The 18,846-nt window shown below is 42.3% G+C and overlaps 2 protein-coding genes across 3 annotated transcripts in view; one reads left to right on the top strand and one right to left on the bottom strand.

Annotated features, from left to right (window-relative positions):
* LOC105493624 (protein phosphatase 2 scaffold subunit Abeta) overlaps positions 1–2,480 on the top strand; it is a 52,819-nt gene extending 50,339 nt beyond the window's left edge. The window contains exon 17 of the transcript XR_011611240.1: positions 1,975–2,480. The gene's annotated coding sequence lies outside the window, so the exon portion shown is untranslated. The remainder of the gene's footprint in view (positions 1–1,974) is intronic.
* Positions 1–18,846, bottom strand: part of LOC105493623 (salt inducible kinase 2) — a 122,141-nt gene that overhangs the window by 8,894 nt on the left and 94,401 nt on the right. For both annotated transcript variants that reach the window (XM_011761423.3, XM_011761424.3), the window contains 5 exons: positions 16,193–16,317; positions 15,633–15,756; positions 13,771–13,991; positions 11,735–11,887; positions 4,508–4,672 (listed from right to left, as the gene is read on the bottom strand). In XM_011761423.3, the coding sequence (XP_011759725.1) occupies positions 4,508–4,672; positions 11,735–11,887; positions 13,771–13,991; positions 15,633–15,756; positions 16,193–16,317 (788 nt within the window). The remainder of the gene's footprint in view (positions 1–4,507; positions 4,673–11,734; positions 11,888–13,770; positions 13,992–15,632; positions 15,757–16,192; positions 16,318–18,846) is intronic.

The raw sequence follows: 18,846 nt of genomic DNA, 5'->3' as shown, positions 1-18,846 counted from the left end.
CTCACTGCAACCTCCAACTCGCGGGTTTAAGCGATTCTCCTGCCTCAGCCTCCTGAGTAGCTGGGACTACAGGTATGCACCACCATGCCTGGTTAATTTTTGTATTTTTAGTAGAGCTGGGGTTTTGCCATGTTGGCCAGGCTTTTCTTAAACTCTTGACCTCAGGTGATCCACCCAGCCTCCCAAAGTGCTGGGATTACAGGCGTGAGCCACTGCACCTGGCCAGATGTATATCCTTTTCAGAACTTGTATGTATTACCTTTGTCATAAAAAAAGTTATTAAAAATGTAAGTAGACACGAAACACTTCCACTATATCTGCATTTTCAGGGTTTACCCTCACAGTTTCCTTCTGCTATCCAGCTATGAAGGGGGTAATTCGGAAAATCCTTTTATTACATTTCAAATAAAAATGCTAAAAATGGGCTGGGCGTGGTGGCTCATGCCTGTAATCCCAGTACTTTGGAAGGCCAAGTGGGCGGGTCACCTGAGGTCAGTTCGAGACCAGCTTGGCCAACATGGCAAAACCCCATCTCTACTAAAAGTACAAAACTTAGCTGGGCGTGGTGGTGGGCGCCTGTAGTCCCAGTTACTCGGGAGTCTGAGGCAAGAGAATCGCTTGAACCCGGGGGGTGGAGGTTGCAGTAAGATGAGATCGCGCTACTGCACTCCAGCCTGGTTGACAAGAGTGATACTCCATCTCAAAAAAAAAAAAAAAAAGCTAAAAATGACTCAAGTGTATGTGTATATGTATGTATAAAAAATTCCTTATTAAAAAGAGATACTCAAAGGAGATTTATTCTGCAGGGTTTATGCATCTGCCCTCCCATATGGCCCCCATGTCACCTGTGGATCTCAGTTCCTGTTTGGAGCACCTGATCCAACCATGCTTATCTAGAGTTGGGCGACTATCTCAGAAAGGCAGTATTTTTTTGAAGCTGCAAATCAAAGTTTCCATTCAGACTCCCTAAGGGATTTTACTGACAGTTTTAAGCACTGAAGATTTCTGGGAGGGAAGGAGAGCTGAAGTCTCTTTGAGATGCGCAATAACTGTCCCCAGTTGAGAGGAGAAATGCAAGTATCAATACACGCAGCTATGAAGCATCAATCAGAAAACAACAAATGGGTGTTACAGTAAATTCACACAAGGCAGTCTCAATAAAAAGGGAACCGTGTCTCTGATAGTTTTTCTGTGTGTGTGTGCACTTACTTATGGGCCCCAAGAAAGAGGTCCTAGGGAGGGAAGAGGGACATTTTCACTGACATAAATAAAATGGTCCACAAAGAAGACTGGAGCATGTCTATGGCCTGGCTGAGTGCCACCGTGGCATTGTCAGTGTGGGTGGCCAGCTCCAGCGTGGCACTGCTCTTCCTACAAATGCGAATATACCATCTAGCTCCTGTCTGTATCTTCTGCAAAATCATTCATTTCCTGCCTGTTTCCTGGTTACAGTAACAATCACAAGCTTTAAAAATAGCTTGCCCTACATAATACAGCAATCAGTGCCCGAGCTGTGTTTTAGGCCTGATGCCCTCACACACAAGCCTTGAGTCAACTGCATTTTAATTCTTTTGAGGGAATTACATCTTTACAATAAATGAATGATGCTGCCTTAATTGATGTCTAAATTTCTGAGTGGGTCTATAGTAGCAACCACAGGCAGAGAAGAAAGACTGCGCCCAGGCAGTGGACTCGTCCTCAGGGGCCCAGACACTAAATCCTTTTGGTCAGCAACTCAGCTCAACACCGGTTTGTGGCAGCCTTGCACTGAGCTGCCTGCTGTGGGTTACGCTTGTCTGAACTCATGGTCAGCCTTCTTGAATCTGCCCTGCCTTTAGTTCCCCATTTCTGAAAACAGCTGTCACCCTCCATCTAGGCTCAAAATCTTGTTATTGGTTTGGTCTTCTCCCTAGACCTTAATATTCTATCAATTTTATCTGCATCGTCTCATTTCTACCGTCTCCTCCCCTCCAGGTTCATGGTCACTATCATCGCCTCCCTCCTGGACACGGGCTCTAACCTGTCTTCCTGGTCACGTTTCTCCCCTGCACCGGGGCACACAGCGATATGCAGGCTAACTTTCTGATGTGCAACACGGATCCCAGAGCTTCCTCGCTCAAATATCTTCAGCGGTTTCCTACTCCCCGAACAATTGTGCCTTCAGTTGTTTCAACTGATACCAAAACCTATCCCCATATTGAAAGCACTCGCTTAGGGGAAACATCTAAATTTCTTGGCTTGCCATTCAACGCTAACCTCCTCCATCTTTATTTCACACGCTTCCCTGCACGTGCCCTTTTCCTCAGACCATCTGAACCCCTCTCTACGGAGATGGACTTAGGCTTCCCTAGTACTTGCTTTTTCCAGTCTTGCCTCCACTGTAGACATCACCCCCCACCCCCGGTTTCCAGCCACCTGTCTGGGGTCTACCCGCCTCTCGATCCCCAATTCTGATCATTAAACTGGACCTTCCTGATCAAACAGCTAAAAGCAACTCCCCCTGCCTCTTTCTAGTCTCGTTCTGATTTATACTTCCTTAAGGGACCGATCATATTTTATCTTTTTATTTTATTATTTTTTTTGAGGTACAGTCTAGCACTGTCACCTGGGCTGGCATGCAATGGCATAATCTTGGCTCACTGCAACCTCCACCTCCTGGGTTCAAGCAATTATTTTGCCTCAGCCTCCTGTGTAGCTAGGATTACAGGTGCCCGCAACCTCACCCAGCTAATTTTTGTATTTTTAGTAGAGATGGAGTTTCGCCATGTTGGCCACGCTGGTCTTGAATTCCTGACCTCATGATCCGTCCGCCTCGGCCTCCCAAAGTGCTGAGGTTACAGGCGTAAGCCACCACGCCTGGCCCATATTTTATCTTTTATCAATTTACTCAGTACCTGGCACGCCATCTTTTAGTATGTATAATGTTTCTTCTGCTAGACTATAGTGAACTCTGAGAGACAGAGTTCATGTCTCACTCATCTTTTTATTACCTAAAGAGGCTAAAAATACAGGAAACCTGGCCGGGCGCGGTGGCTCAAGCCTGTAATCCCAGCACTTTGGGAGGCCGAGACGGGCGGATCATGAGGTCAGGAGATCGAGACCATCCTGGCTAACACGGTGAAACCCCGTCTCTACTAAAAATACAAGAAAATTAGCCGGGCGAGGTGGCGGGTGCCTGTAGTCCCAGCTACTCGGGAGGCTGAGGCAGGAGAATGGCGTGAACCCGGGGGAGCGGAGCTTGCAGTGAGCCGAGATCGCGCCACTGCACTCCAGCCTGGGGCACAGAGCAAGACTCCACGTCAAAAAAAAAAAAAAAAAAAAAAATACAGGAAACCAATATTTATTATCTATAATCTGTCCCAAACCTCACACACATTATCTCAATTAATCATCATAACAGTCTCATAAAGTTGGTGTTCTCATTTTATACAAGAGAAAACTGAGGTTCAAAGAGTTCTGTTATGTGGCCCAAGTTCACAATAAGAGGAGGTCTATTTTGAACATGCTCCAAGACCTATGTTATCTATGACACTCTCCTACCCATTATTATGATCTTCTGTACATTGCTTATGCTAAGTACATATAATACACACTGGAAGTTAAAGAAACATCCATGAATGAGAAAAGCTGTCATCTTCCGTATCCTAAATGCCAACTTCATTCTGCACACTAACTTTTATTTTTATTAATTAATTAAGTTTTTGAGATGGAGTCTCACTCTGTCACCCAGGCTGGAGTGTGGTGCTGCGATCTCGGCTTACTCACTGCAACCTCGGCCTCCTGGGCTCAAGCCATTCTAGTGCCTCAGCCTCCTGAGTAGCTTGGATTACAGGTGTGTGCCACCACGTCTGGCTAATTTTTTGTATTTTAGTAGAGATGGAGTTTCACCATGTTGCCCAAGGTGGTCTGGAACTCCGGAGCTCCGGCAATCTGCCCGCCTCGGCCTCCCAAAGTGCTGGGATTATAGGCTTGAGCTGCCACGCCTGGCCCAGCACACTAACTTTTAAACATTTCCAAATTAGACAAAACAACATGTATAACTGATCACAAAAGATGGCCCATCGTTCTGTACCTGAGGTACCCTATGCAGAAGAGCGGCAATAGCAATCAAATACAGCCCAATTTGGCATGAAAGTTAATTTTTTTGTTTTTAGCATTAATTTGTTAGGGGGAAAAAAAAATCAAATCAAAAATACTCCCAAACACTTGTGAGAGATCTGGAAACTTGAAGAGAGAAGGAATTAGTGAAGGAGGGAGAAAGATGAGGAGGACTTTTCAGAAGTCCATGAGGTCTGACAAATTACGTAATGGTCATAATGGTCACAATGATAAACACTGACAAGAGTTGAGCCTGGACACTGTTCTTAGGTTTTTCTCCACAAAAGCATCACTCCTGAGTGACTTAAGGAAATGATAACGTTCAATAAAGCCAAAGTAAAACACTTGTGGACCAAACTGAAATCTCTGGCCACACTGCCAGTTCCGAGACTCTCAAACACAGCCGTACCTTTGGAGTGTCCACACACTCTTCTTCCATGAATGCAGCTTCTGCCTGACAGCCAGATGCCGGAAATGAAAAGGCCTCCACGTTGGATGCCTGGGGCAGGAGGGCAGATCGCAGCAGCCTCATGTTCGGTGAATGCATGGTCACTGGGAGCCCTACAGTCTGTGCCTGTAAATATGGCAAGAACAGACAGTTTGGGAACATGAATACCTTCTCTATAAATACACAAAGTTCTAAGAATAAAATAATTCTTCCTGTGGCAATTAAAGACTGAATATTTATTTATTGGAAACTCCAGAAAGACTTGGTGAAATATGCATATGGTGCAGGCAGTGGTCTGAAGCAGACTCAGCAATCAGTTCCTCTGAAAGAGGTCGTACAGAATTTCAGTTCTGCCTCATGAGGGGATGCTTGACTTTCACACAGGTGACAAGAAAGCTAGCTTTTGTGAGGAATCAAGAATGTTCCTCGTTTCAATTCAACAAACATATTTATCGCTTTCTTTAAATATAATACTTACCAGACAGATAAAGAATAGAAAAATCCTAGGAGCTCAAAATTAAACCAGGGACAGATATATACACACCCACAAGTAACTACAACACAAGGGACGCTGGAGTCAGTGCTATGTCTCTGTCTGCCCTACCCACCTTTTTGGTGTAGGTGAGATGGTATGTATTTATTGGTAAGGGTGTATGCGAAGAGGAAGAAAGAGAAGCAGCAGTCACGTGGGGTGACAGGAACATCTTCCTTCCTTTAAGGAGATGCACAGCCTGGACTCAGCCTGCTGGCCCAGTGGAAGGAGAGGCGTTTACTGCAAGCTATGTTTTTGAAGTCAACCCACTATAGAAAGCTCCTGATGGTTTGAAGTCTGTTCTCATGTCTCCTTTGTTAACTACTCTAGGGAAACAAGCATTACAAATGCTTCTTTTAAAAAATCATTTAAGGCCGGGCGCAGTGGCCCATGCCTGTAATCCCAGCACTTTGGGAGGCTGAGGCAGGCGGATCATGAGGTCAGGAGATTGAGACCATCCTGGCTAACACGGTGAAACCCCATCTCTACTAAAAATACAAAAAAAAAAAAAAAAAAAAATTAGCCGGGCATGGTGGTGGATGCCTGTAGTCCCAGCTACTCAGGAGGCTGAGGCAGGAGAATGGCGTGAACCCGGGAGGCGGAGCTTGCAGTGAGCCGAGATCATGCCACTGCACTCCAGCCTGGGCAACAGAGCGAGACTCTGTCTCAAAAAAAAAAAAAGAAAAGAAAAAAAAAGGAAAAAAAATCATTTAAAAGAGAATCTTTCCTTATGACAATTGGCAAAGATTGATTTTAAAGATGAAGCTGCTGAATGATCCTTTCATCACCATCCCTTCAAAACTACCAGAATAATTTATTAGATGTGTTTTAAATATAACAGTCACTGCACCACATCTGAGAAAACAATCATCATACTAGACTATGAAAGGCAGAAGGATGGCCTATATTTTTCCGGCTATAGTTATTTCAAGGGCTATAGGATGGTGAATTTTAAATTCAGACAAATCAAAGGGACAAATGGTATGAGATTGTAGCTTCTCCTCTCCCAAGACCTGAGTTTGATTCCTGGCTCCATTACCTACAAATTGTATGACCTTAATCAAGTTTCCTAATTTCTCTGAAACTTACCTTCTTCAACTGTGAGAGCACAATGCCAACTTCTCAGTGAAGTCAGGACTCTAAAAGGTAACATGCAATGTCCTTAACTCAGTAACATTAATTCCTCCTTTCCCCTTCTTCCTAAAGCCTCCGAATGATCACAAGAATGTAAGAATTAGACTGTAAAATGAATGCAGTCTCGTTCTCAAATACTAACGGTTCCCAGTTAGAATCTCGGATTGACGATTTTCAAGGATGGGGGTGTATGTTAGAAATATACTTTATATTTGAATATACTCTGAATATATTTTCGACATACTTTATATTTGGTATATTCCAATATTAATATCATTGGCTATACTGTATAAGATAAAGAATAAAGTAGCATTAGCAAAGTGTCAGAATGTTCTGGATGCCCCAAAACAAACAAATACACAACTGCACACGATTCAGAGTGTGATAAAGAGATAGCTTTCCTTGTATTGTCACTCCTCAAGCTTATATTCTGTGCTACTTCTGAGGTTAAACAACGTTTTCCTTTCAAAATCAGGCACTTAAATTATCTAGCTACTATGTAAAATTTTTATCTAGTCACTATGTAAAATTTACACTCCCCACTAAAGTGTATTTGCTACATTCTTCTTACCCCCATCATCAGCCTTTCAATCAAAGGATAAAACTGAAGAATTGATTTCTACTTCCCAGCTTTAGTAGACTGCTCCTTCTCTATGAAGGTAGTCTAAATTATTAGGGCGAAGCATGACCGAGGGTGCCGTATGGAAATGAGATGCCCATGCGCTAACTATGACACGCTGCTCCGTCCCTGACTCCCACTAGCTTGGACGCTTTAAATGGCCAGACGGTGCTGTGCCAGACCAAGCGTAGCACATTGTCCTTGACAGCATTCACATCCAACCTGGACTACTACAACTGACTGTGGACTCGGTTAGAGGAATAACAGATAGCATCAAGGAATAACGCTTTTTGTTGTGACAATCACTTCCTAGGAAATATGGTGGGTTTTAGGAGTCTTATGATCACTGAGGGGACTAAAGGAGTCTTTTTGGAACAACAGAGGGTATAAATATACAAACAGCATGCGCAGCATTGCACAGTTGATTAGCAAATATTAAATAAATAGATGGTCAATTAATAATGCAAGAAGCAGATATTATCAAGATATTCTTTAGGAGTGTCAATACTCAATGATTATGCCCAACCAATTGTGATCACTCTTTAGACCACATGTTTATTGCTTTTAATCTCTTCTTTGGACTTTGTGCTTTCCAGAACCATTAAAATGAAAATAATATTCTTCCCTATGAGAAACTCGTTACTATTCCAATAGGCAAGTATTTGTTATGACCTGAATTGTGTCCTGCCAAAATTCACAAGTTGAGCCACTGATATCTGGAGACAGGGCCTTGAAGAAGGTAACTAAGGTTAAATGAGGTCCAAAGGGTGGGGCCCTGAGCCCACACAGCAGGTGTCCTTATTAAGAGGAGGGAGAGACACCAGAGATCTTTCTCTCCACACTTGCGCAGAGAAAAGGAGTCAGTGAAAAGACAGCCAGCTACAAGCCAAGAAGACAGGCCTCACCAGATAGCAACCCTCATGGCACCCTCATCCTGATTTCCAGCCTCCCGGACTGTGAGAAAATAATTTCCGTTGTTGAAGCCACTAGGTCTGCGGTATTTTGTTATGGCAGCCCTAGTAAACAGGCACAACCTGTTGTGAAGGGCAACCTCTAAACAGTAATTAAAGAATTGGAGGTGATTGTTTTACTCTTGTTTGTTTACAGCTGATGGAAACTTGCAGTGGAAGGACTCTTAAAAACTAGTGGTTAGGCCAGGTGTGGTGGCTCACTAATTGTGTGACCTTCATCAGGTCCTGCAATCCCAACACTCTGGGAGGCCACGGTAGGAGGATTACTTGAGCCCAGGAATTTGAGACCAGCCTAGGCAACATAGCAAGACCCTATCTCTACAAAAGATAAAAAAAATAATTAGCTGGGCGTGGTGGCATGCACTTGTGGTTCCAGCTGCTTGGGAAGCTGAGGTGGGAGGATCGCCTGAGCCCAGGAGGTTGAGGCTAAAGTGAGCTGTGATTGCCACTGTGCTCTGGCCTTGGTGACACAGCAAGACCCCATCTCAAAAACAAAACCTCCCCTAAAACCCCACCAAAACTAGTGGTTAGAATGTATGAGACAAAGACATGACATATTTTTTCTAAATAGTCTGAACTCAGTTAGATCTAATACTTCCTGCATGTTATACAGCAGACATAAGCACTCCAAATCTAAGATGGGAATCCCACTGTTGTCTAAATAATAATAATGGGTACTTTATTTTTTTTTATGTTTTACTTTTTGGGACAGAGCCTCACTGTGTCGCCCAGACTGGAATGCAGTGGTGTGATCTCGGCTCACTGCAACCTCTGTCTCTTGGGTTCAAGCGATTTTCCTGCCTCAGTCTCCCGCATAGCTGGGATTATAGGCATGCACCACCATAACCGGCTAATTTTTGTATTTTTAGTAGAGATGGCGTTTCACCATGTTGCCCAGGCTGGTCTCAAACGCCTGGGCTCAAGCGAACTGCCCGCCTTAGCCTCCCAAAGCGCTGGGATTATGGGCGTAAGCAACCGTGCAAGGCCATAATGGGTATTTTGTAACTAGGCTATGAACTTCTTAAGGGGAGCGACTGTTTCCAGGGTACTTCTGAAGCCACAGTGGCTAGGACTGTGCCTGGCATGTAAGTGCTCTATTGGTTGAACAAAACTTCTGGTACAGGTTAACCAATTGTATCTTGGTAGCAATCTAATGAAGTATGTATTGCTGTTCCCATTCTGTATTTAAGGGCACAGGAGCTCAGAGACGCTGACTCGCCTGAAGTCACTCAGCTTGGTGTGGAACCTGAGGTCTGCATGATTCCACGGCTCACGTTATCTTTGTATTGACTGGATCATGTTTCCTCAATTTCTTGCTGCTATATCAAGAAACAAGTGATTTGCCACTTCTTTAAAAAAAATTAGAACATCAAGGAATTAAAGTGAGAAGGCTTTACTAAAACTTTAGGCACATTTATATCCATAAAAACAGAAATCTATTTTTTAACAAGTTCAACACTAAAACTCAAAATGTGAAATCTCTGAGAGGAGGGGCCTGTTGCTCAGCATCCAGAAGGCTCTCAGGCAAGCATGTGAATAAGCACTGAAGACTCCATTTGAAGTAGAAGCATTTTAGTTACACTAAGTAGGTTCCATTGAGACTTGGGTCAATGCATAAAGGACACAGAGTACTTGGTAATTAAAAAATTATTGAACATAAGAAGCCATGTTATGCATCTGAACCCTAAGCCAAATTAAATATAATTTGAGATATGCCGGGGAATTTGCTCATAGTCTAGACATGAAAGGATATCGTGTACAATAACATATGCACGTGCTCAGGAACAACTGTTTATATAACCCCTCACCACTCCCTCACTTGCGTAATGTTTAAGAAGAATAAAGAGACTTGGCAGGGAAAGCCTGCTGGGCCTGGGGGCTTTCCAGCTTCCTATCCTTTTGTCTAGTGGCATTTGCAAGAAGGAAGGGGTTCCACTACATCTTAAGTGTTTTTCATTTTATCTCCTTCTTTCTGTCTTGAAAGCAACACCATTCAACTTAGAAGATTTCCAAGTGCTCAATGATACTCTAACTCAAGTATCTGGAACTATATTGATACATTATTTTACTCACATCTGTTATCAATACTCACATTTTTTTTTTTTTTTTTTTTTTTGAGACAGAGTCTCACTCTGTCACCCAGGCTGGAGTGCAGTGGCGGGATCTCGGCTCACTGCAGCCTCTGCCTCCCAGGTTCTAGTGATTCTCCTGCCTCAGCCTCCTGAGTAGCTGGGACTACAAGTGCGCGCTGCCACGCCTGGCTAATTTTTAGATTTTTAGTAGAGACGGGGTTTCACCATGTTGGCCAGGATGGTCTTGATCTCCTGACCTTGTGATCCACCCGCCTTGGCCTCCCAAAGTGCTGGGATTACAGGCGTGAGCCACCGCGCCCAGCCAATACTCTTATTTTATATATAAAGTATGTATAACAAAATACACCACTTACCTACTAAAATCAAGAAGATTTAATTTCCTTTTTTAAAACATACTCTGCAGATGCCAGTGCAAAATTTTATTATAATCCTGTAAATTTTGTAAAACTGCCAAAGAAATACAAAGTCAAAACTCTTCTGCCTTTATTTTTATTTTGAATAAAGGCAGTTACTCACAGAAGTGGACAGGAAAGTCAATGGAGCATACTAACCAACCATTCATCTCAACCTCTACATGGACGATTCCCAAATTTCTAGCCCCAGCCTCTCTCCTCGGATCAAGATCCACATCTTCCTCATGAGCAACTGAGTTAATGCTACCCCTATTTTCTCAGGCTCTGGCTCAAGAACAGAGTCATCTCTAAGTCATGTTGTCCCTTCCTCCCCAATATTTATTTATTACTTTATATAACAAGCATTTACATAGCACTTACTATGTGCCAGGCAGATAGTATTTCACAAACATTAGCTATTTCACAGATATTAACTAATTTAATTGTCATAGCATTCTATTATTATCCCCATTACACACTTGGGAAACCAAGGCACAAAATGACTTAAGAAACTTAAAATGTCACATAGCAGGAAGTGGTAGAATTTGGGATTTGCTCCAGGTGCTTCTAACCACCACGCTGAGCTGCATCTCTGAACCATTGCTAACTTCATACAGAGTCTACCTCTGAAATGGTTCTTATACTTGCCCCTTCTTTTCTGCTTCCAACAGTGCCATATTTAAGCCTTCGGTATTTCTCGTCTCTACTGTAACACTCTCCTAACTGCTCTCTCCAAATTTCTTCTTTTCTCTTCCTGACACATCCTTCACAATGCTACCAGATTAATTAGCCTAAAGCATGGATAGAATTATATCACTTTTCAGCTTAGCGGCCTTCAGTAGGTCCTTGTTGCTTACTGAATTGTAAGTAAACTCTTTACCTTGGCATTCAAAACTCTTCACAATAATGCTTCAGCTCACCACTCAAGTCCTCCCCATCTGTGAAGATGTGTCTTACACGCTGTTTCCCCTGTTCAGTTGTGCCCCTCTCTCCCCTGTCCCTGGCTCTGCTACAGCACTCATCTTTCCCTATTGTGAATGATGGTTGTTTACGATCTTGTCTTATTTCACTTCTATAGTGTGATGTCTCTGAGGGCAATGACTGTAGTTTATATATCCTACCCCCAACAGTGCCTAAGAATAGAAGCTTGCACATGGTAAATCTGTAATAAAAATTTGTTATATGGAATTGAATGTGAAAGCTAGTGACAGTAATTCTCAACATTGTGAATGATGAAAAAGAGAAACACCTCTTTTAAAAAACTGCTTGAAATAAAGTTAACCCTTAAAAATGAGAAAGTGCTAAAACATTTGAGAATCTAGTGAATGGCAGGCAGAAACTCTACAGAAAAACAGAGTGTAGAGGGTGAAATCCTAACCCTGTGTATAATATGAAAAATCTGTCGAACATGTGAACAGGCACATGCACTCAGCTAAGGGGGCATTACCTTGGCAACTGTTTGCTCAGCAATGGTGCTAGGCCGACGCTGGCGGCCGTCAAGTCTCTGCTCCACTGGGAAACTGCTCCTATGTGATTTCAGGCGCTCCACCAACAAGAAATAAATGGCAGCAAAGTGGTTATAGCTCTTGTTCTGCAAAGACTGAAAGAAAAAACAAGTGGTAAAGGCAAAGAGCCGTAAAGACCAATGCAATGATCTATACATGCCTAAAAATAAGCGGAAAGAAACGTGTGCTGTTAAAAACAGAGTGAAAAACAAAGTGTGTCTCAAGATGAAAGCTGCTCCAAAATTAAGACTGGAAGGCAGAAAACTTCAAGTCTCTAGTATTAATTTTTTTTTTTTTTTTTGAGACGGAGTCTTGCTCTGTTGCCCAGGCTGGAGTGCAGTGGCCGGATCTCAGCTCACTGCAAGCTCCGCCTCCCGGGTTCTCGCCATTCTCCTGCCTCAGCCTCCTGAGTAGCTGGGACTACAGGCGCCCACCACTACGCCCGGCTAATTTTTTGTATTTTTTTTAGTAGAGACGGGGTTTCACCGGGTTAGCCAGTATGGTCTCGATCTCCTGACCTCGTGATCCGCCCGTCTTGGCCTCCCAAAGTGCTGGGATTACAGGCTTGAGCCACCGTGCCCGGCCTAGTATTAATTATATAAATGATGATCCCTTTAAATGGGTTGACCAGCCCTTTTACATGAACAAGATCCATTTATTTTTCTCCAGTCAGAGAAAATGCCATCATTATCTCATGTAGACATTCCCCAATGCTGCCACATGGCCCCATCTCATAGCTGTAACGGCGGTGTAAGGTCAGTTAGCAACCTGAGCCCGAGGCTCTAATTCCATGGCTTCAACACAAATCTGAACCATTGAAAACCTTGAAGTGAATGGTTAAAGTATGTGGAGAACTTTCTGATGATTATTTTGGGCTGGAGAATGGCATCTGGATGCTAAATTGAGAGACACTATGTCTCCGTTCTTAGGTAATATTTTCCTCTTGTTTTTGCAGTCCCACCCTCTTAAAACCTTGAAAATAAAGTTGCTTCCCAAATGTTCACATCTCCAGCCTGCCAGCTTTCCCAGATACTGAGGGAACAGGGAAACAACTGCTCCTTTGGCTTCTAATTCCACCTGACAGTCGGCATGGGTGCTGTGCAGGGCACCGGGATGCAGAGCCGTCTCAGCAAAAATCACAGGTCAGTGGAATTGCACGCCCAGCTACCGCTCTGGATGCACTTCAGGGACAAGTACAGAAAAACATCCCTGAGCGCACAGTGAGCAAAGCAGGAGAGTCAGTTTGGTTTCACTTATGGCTACGTGGCAGGGGAAAGGCAGTACAGCATGGAGCCTTGGTCTTTCACAGCAAACAAGGCGGCATTTGATATTCTTGTTATGTTTCTTCCTCAAGAGCACTGTTTGCTTTTTTACTATTGTAGAAGTATTAGAAATATGTATATCCTATGAGTATGCTAACTATTTGAGGACAGAAATAAAAGCCAAGAGGAATTTTCCAGGTTCATGACCCTTCACAGTTCTATGACCCCTAAATACTTCCAAATCAGGAGCCCACCTGTTTTTGCCTTCTTAGTTTCTCCAGTTCACAATCTAAATTCCCCGGCTTTCTTAAACCTGATACCTACCCTTCTTGTTTCCTGCTTGGCCCTTTGCCTAGCTGCACATTTATGTTCCATACAAACTAGTTAAATACCTATGTAAAACTTCATGTTTCATCTTGGAAGCAACTTTCTACCTTGTATTTGTTAAGCTTCCATCTTTGCCTTTTCTGACTCTTTTATAAATGCCTCCTCTCGAATGTTTTGGCAGATGGGGCAAAGAAAGGAATTTAAGATGCTGAATAAAAGTAAATATAAATAGAGTCTGATGTCATCAATAGGGAACACTGAACAGTACGCCTAGGCGCTGGGGATACATGTGCTAAAAGACCAGGATGACAGGTGTGAGTATGAAAGTTCAAGTAGCTAAGTGCAGTAGAACCCTGAAATACCTTTAGTCAAATCTCTGATCACTTTACCTCAATGGTTTTCTGCTGATCTATTCCAAGGCTGTGCATCAGTCGCAGAACCTGCTCATTAAACTCCCCGATGGATGGCTCATTTTCTTGCTCTTGTGGATACAGAACAGGTCTCTGAACAGGAACTTCTATGAGCATCCATTTATGCTCCCTGATTTGAGCTATGGTTAGCCGTTTGGATGGGTCTAGGACCAACATCCTTCGAATAAGGTGCTCGCAATCTATAGAAAACACAATGTTACAAAAGTCACATAAACCACTTTGCACTTCAGGGTTATTTGCTTGACTCGTGACTTTGTACAAGGGTGTTAATCTTTGTATCCTCTACTGGAAAATGGAAGGTCAAATGAATAAATGAATACATGCAGGCTACTTATATTTGTCAAGTTAACGTGGTGAACAAATACCTAAGAAAAACAGGAGGGTGTAGGTCTATCAGATTCTGGGCTAAATGAAACTTTCTACTGAATTTCGCAACTGAAAATATCTAGAAACAGACTTTGATTTCCACTAAAGAAAATAAATAAGCCTCATTCCTAGAACAAGCAGACAGTAAATCGATTCTCAGTCATATCTAATGCTGATATACTAAGGCTATGTAAGCAAGGCAAAGAGCTCTCCAATGGGCTGCTGCTCTCCTCCATATCACTGTAGCGAGAAAAGTGTATGTAAAATATTACTTACTTCTGACTACACCAAGAAAACTGCACTGCTGCAACTTTGAGCACTAGCATATTCTCTGAGCTGACATGATGCTCTTCACTCACACATAAGCTAACCTCCTGTCACTATATGCCAGGCGCTGTGCTAAGTGCTTTACATAGATTATGCTTATTAACTATTATTATTATTATTGGAGACAGGGTCTCATTCTTGGTCAGGGTGCCCAGGATGGAGTGCAGTAATGCAATCACAGCTCACTGCAAGCAATCCTCCTGCCTCAGCTTCCTGAGTAGCTAGGACTACAGGTGCATGCCACCACAACAGGCTAATTGAAATTTTTTTTTTTTTTTTTTTTTTGTAGAGACAGGGTCTTGCAATATTGTCCAGGCTGGTCTCCAACTCCTGGCCTTAACAGATCCTCCTGCCTTGGCCTCCCAAACCACTGGAATTACAGGTATAAACCACCATACCTGATTGACAGATTAATTTAATTAAACCTTACAACACCCGTGGGGTAGGAGCTATTGCTATTTCCATTTCATAGATGGGGAAATTGAAGCAGAGAGAGAGGAGAAAAAACTTGTGAAAGTCATATGGCCAGTAACCGGTGGACTCAGGATTAAAATCAGGCAGTATGGTAGTCTGGCTTCACAGTCCATGCTCTTAACTACAAAGAGTATTATTTCTACTGTTAGTAGAAAGAAAAAAGTTAAGAATAATTTTACCAAAATGAAACTAAGGGGTAAACTTAACTGCTGTCTAGGTAACAGTTCAATACACGACAGGCAGGGATTATGGCATCTCATCTGAATTTAGCAGAATTTTGCCAGTTGGCTTTTTAATTAAAAATTTTTAATTTTATAAAATCCATTACATATTGGAGTAAAATGGTTTTGAGTCTGTATCTACAAAGGGCTTCGTTAAATCTAAAATAAACCTGGGACATTTATAGACCCAGAATGAATGAGAAGATATGCTGCTGTTAATCTGGGAAATGCTGTGTGTTCAGTTACAAGTAGAAGGCTGGAACCTGTCTCACCTACATAAAGGAGTTTGCTTCTTTCTAGAGCTTTTAACCTATAGCTCAGTCACTTCATTTGGCACCCAAACTCTTGGAAAAAAAAGAAGCTTTTACCTAGGCCTTTCACTTGGAGCACTAACACTGTAAAACACCATAAGTAAGATGAAAAGCTTGTTACCTTCTGACATGAAATACGGAATCCGGAATCTTCCTTCCAGAACCCTCTGTCTCAAAATTGGAAGAGTCGGTCCATCAAAGGGCAGAGCTCCACAGACAAGGACGTAAAGAACAACTCCCATACTCTAGGGAAGAAAACAATGCAGAGACTTTTCTACCAAGAACGTCAAACGCTCTTTGTTTTCCTGAACATCCCCAGGGCTCTTGAAATCATATGGACTGAAAAATTCCTGTCTGAATTTATTATTTTCTCAGAATTTGAAAAAATCCAAAACCCTGACTACTATAATAAGTATCTTATGATAAATACCAAAGAATTTGAATCTGATCATTTTGATTACTACTTAACTTTAAATTACTGCTGATATAAGGATGACAACACCTATCCTTAGAGAGTCTTTCCGAGGGATCCATTTCAAGATGCTCTGAGTATAGTCCAGTGGATGGGGAAAATATGAAATACTGCTTATGTGTTAAGTACCAGGAGCTTCTAAGATGGGCCAGAGCACCAAGTATTATCATTATAGATGCATTTAACAACACAGCAAAGCAAAGCAGTACCCAGATGTCCAGCTGTGGTCCTTCATACTGCTGCCCTTCAAAGACTTCTGGGGCTGCATAAGGGGGGCTGCCACACCATGTTGCCAGCAGTTCACCACTTTTAAAGAAATTTCCAAAACCGAAATCTATTGGGATGGAAATAAATGTTACTTTCATCTGTGCTCTCAAACTATACTGCATTTCTCTGTAATAAATTCTATAATATGCTGTATTAACAATATCACTACTATTTACTGTGAGGACTGGGATGGCATCTTATCTTGTGATGTTTCCCTGGCATTAGCACAATGACTAGCAAATAGTAAGTACTCAATACATGTTGCTGAATGTATGTGTCAATGAATCAAGTTTTCTTCCCAAAGAGAGTAAGTGAGAGATTGGTAAAAGACTTTATATCATGTGAAAGAAAATCAGCCTTAAAGTGGACAACCCAACTAGTATTTGATAATCTTAGAATTTCAATTACCCAATGGCTGCTAAAGAGCTCTTTATCTTAAATGGTCTATAAGGAAAGAAACAAATGAGTAAAACTCTAAGATATTCACCTAAACATAACCGACTGTCTGGCTGCCATTACCCCAGATACATAACCCTTGAAGGCAACTGAGTGCAGCGTTTCCTAAGTGACAACCCTGTAAGTGTTGGTCCACATATCCTGTTTTAGGCAGATACCCATCTGAATAGCTCATTAACATCTGATGGCCATATAGCCCAGCCATAAGCCACCTATCACCATCACTCATTTACTAATTTATGGATCGTAGTGGCATTATAGTTCAAAACAGTTAATGGCCTTCTTCTTATGATCTTAGCCATACTGAATCTATGGTTTTGATACAGAGAATGCACTCTAGAAACACTACTCAGATGCCTTCAATATGCATTAAAAAATTTAGTAAGTATTGTTATAAATGCAAGTTTATACCCTTTTGCTAAGCCTTTATAGTCTCATGTTCTTACCGAAGAAACAAATTCCTATTATTTTGTTAAGTTATACTCATGCTGTCTTATGTTGCTCCATACTCCTAACGGAAGAACCTGTCTTAGTGACAGGAACTGGCTCTCCAGCCAGCTGGAGCGCAGCATTGCATGCACAGTGAGCTTTAAGAGATGGCTCAAGAAAGACTGGATCGAGTCTCCACTGCCAGACAGATTGACTGGCTTTGTGACTTTGGATCAGTCTTTGTGAGCCTTAGTTTCCCCCATCTGTAAAGTTAAAATGATAAATATACCTAGTCAGCAGGTTGCTGTAAAGGCCCAATGTGTTAAAATCAGCTCACTCCATTCATACCTTGAGATCATACATACTTGTGCACCTTAGGCAAAGCATTCTCTTAGCTTGCTAACATAAAAACTAGTGGCAAGCAGTAGTAACAGTAATAACAGTAATGATCCCCATCATTACAGCTTCGTGGAAGAGTACAATCTATGAAGTTATAAGAACTAGAGCTAATTTCCAGTTTTATCACTTTCAAGCTTCAAGTCCTCTAGGAAAGTTATTTTTTCCACATCTATAAATGTAGGGATAATCCACCTACCCAGATAGGATGCTGCGAGGATTAAATGAGATTAAGAATGTAAAATGCCAGAGCATACTAGACGTGAAAGGTCAGCTCTCCTCCTCCTGTGAAACCATTACCACCAACTGTTGCCTTTCAGAGAAAAAGGTCCCAAAAAAGTAGATAGGAGTGGTAGAAAAAGTTAGAGGGAGCTTAAGGGTTTAAGAGAGAAAAGACGGTACATCTGGGGAAAGAGCTTCAGATACAGTCTAAACCTAGTGAACACCACTGTGGTCTGCCTTTGGTATCCAGGAGTGTGAGGCAATGGGGGTGCCAGGGAGAAGTTCTCTCTTTACAAAGTAACCTCAGCTCAGCTCCACAGTCCACTTTCCAAAATGACTGTCAGAAAGGCCTTATCTTCACAATACCACCTCTATGACTAACCACCCCTAGAACACCGTATCCCATATGGACACATACAGATATATATATTTCTAATTTTCCAGAAAAACTACACTCTCAGATGAGTCAAGGACTAGATGTTCCCATGAGTCAGAAACTAGATGTTCTCATGAGTCAAGGACTAGATGTTAAATGAGTCAAGGACTATGTTCAAATGTTAATTTCACTCACAGGATAAAGCAGCACAAGAAACTCTTGGATGTGTGTTCAGAGATCCTGAAATACATACAATAATTGCTGCACTTTAAACCATAATCACAGGATGAGTTTTAGTGCCTGTAAATTGAGGATACTCTCCAAATAGCACGGGTAAGGTTTTTTTTTTTTTTTGAGACAGGGTCTTGCTCTGTTGCCCAGGCTGGAGTGCAGTGGCACGATCTCAGCTCACAGCAGTCCTTGCACTTCAACCTCCTGAGTAGCACAGGTGTGCTCCACCATACCCGGCTAATTTTTGTAAAATTTTTTGTAGAGACAGAGATTCGCTATGTTTCCCAGGCTGGTCTCCAAATCCTGGGCTGAAGCAATCCACCTGCCGTGGCCTCCCAAAGTGCTGGGATTATAGGTGTGAGCCACCACCTGGCCCATTGGTAAGTTTTAATGTCTCCAGGAGCCCTTATAGAGTCACATCATTCTGAAATTCCCCAGACCTGGTGAAATAAACTCAAAGCAGTGAATGGGACAGAGGCCTGTAAA

The sequence above is a fragment of the Macaca nemestrina genome, chromosome 12, assembly GCF_043159975.1.
Source record: "Macaca nemestrina isolate mMacNem1 chromosome 12, mMacNem.hap1, whole genome shotgun sequence".
Classification (NCBI taxonomy): domain Eukaryota; kingdom Metazoa; phylum Chordata; class Mammalia; order Primates; family Cercopithecidae; genus Macaca; species Macaca nemestrina.
Note: the sequence above shows the minus strand (reverse complement) of the source record. Positions and strands in the feature narration are given on the sequence as shown.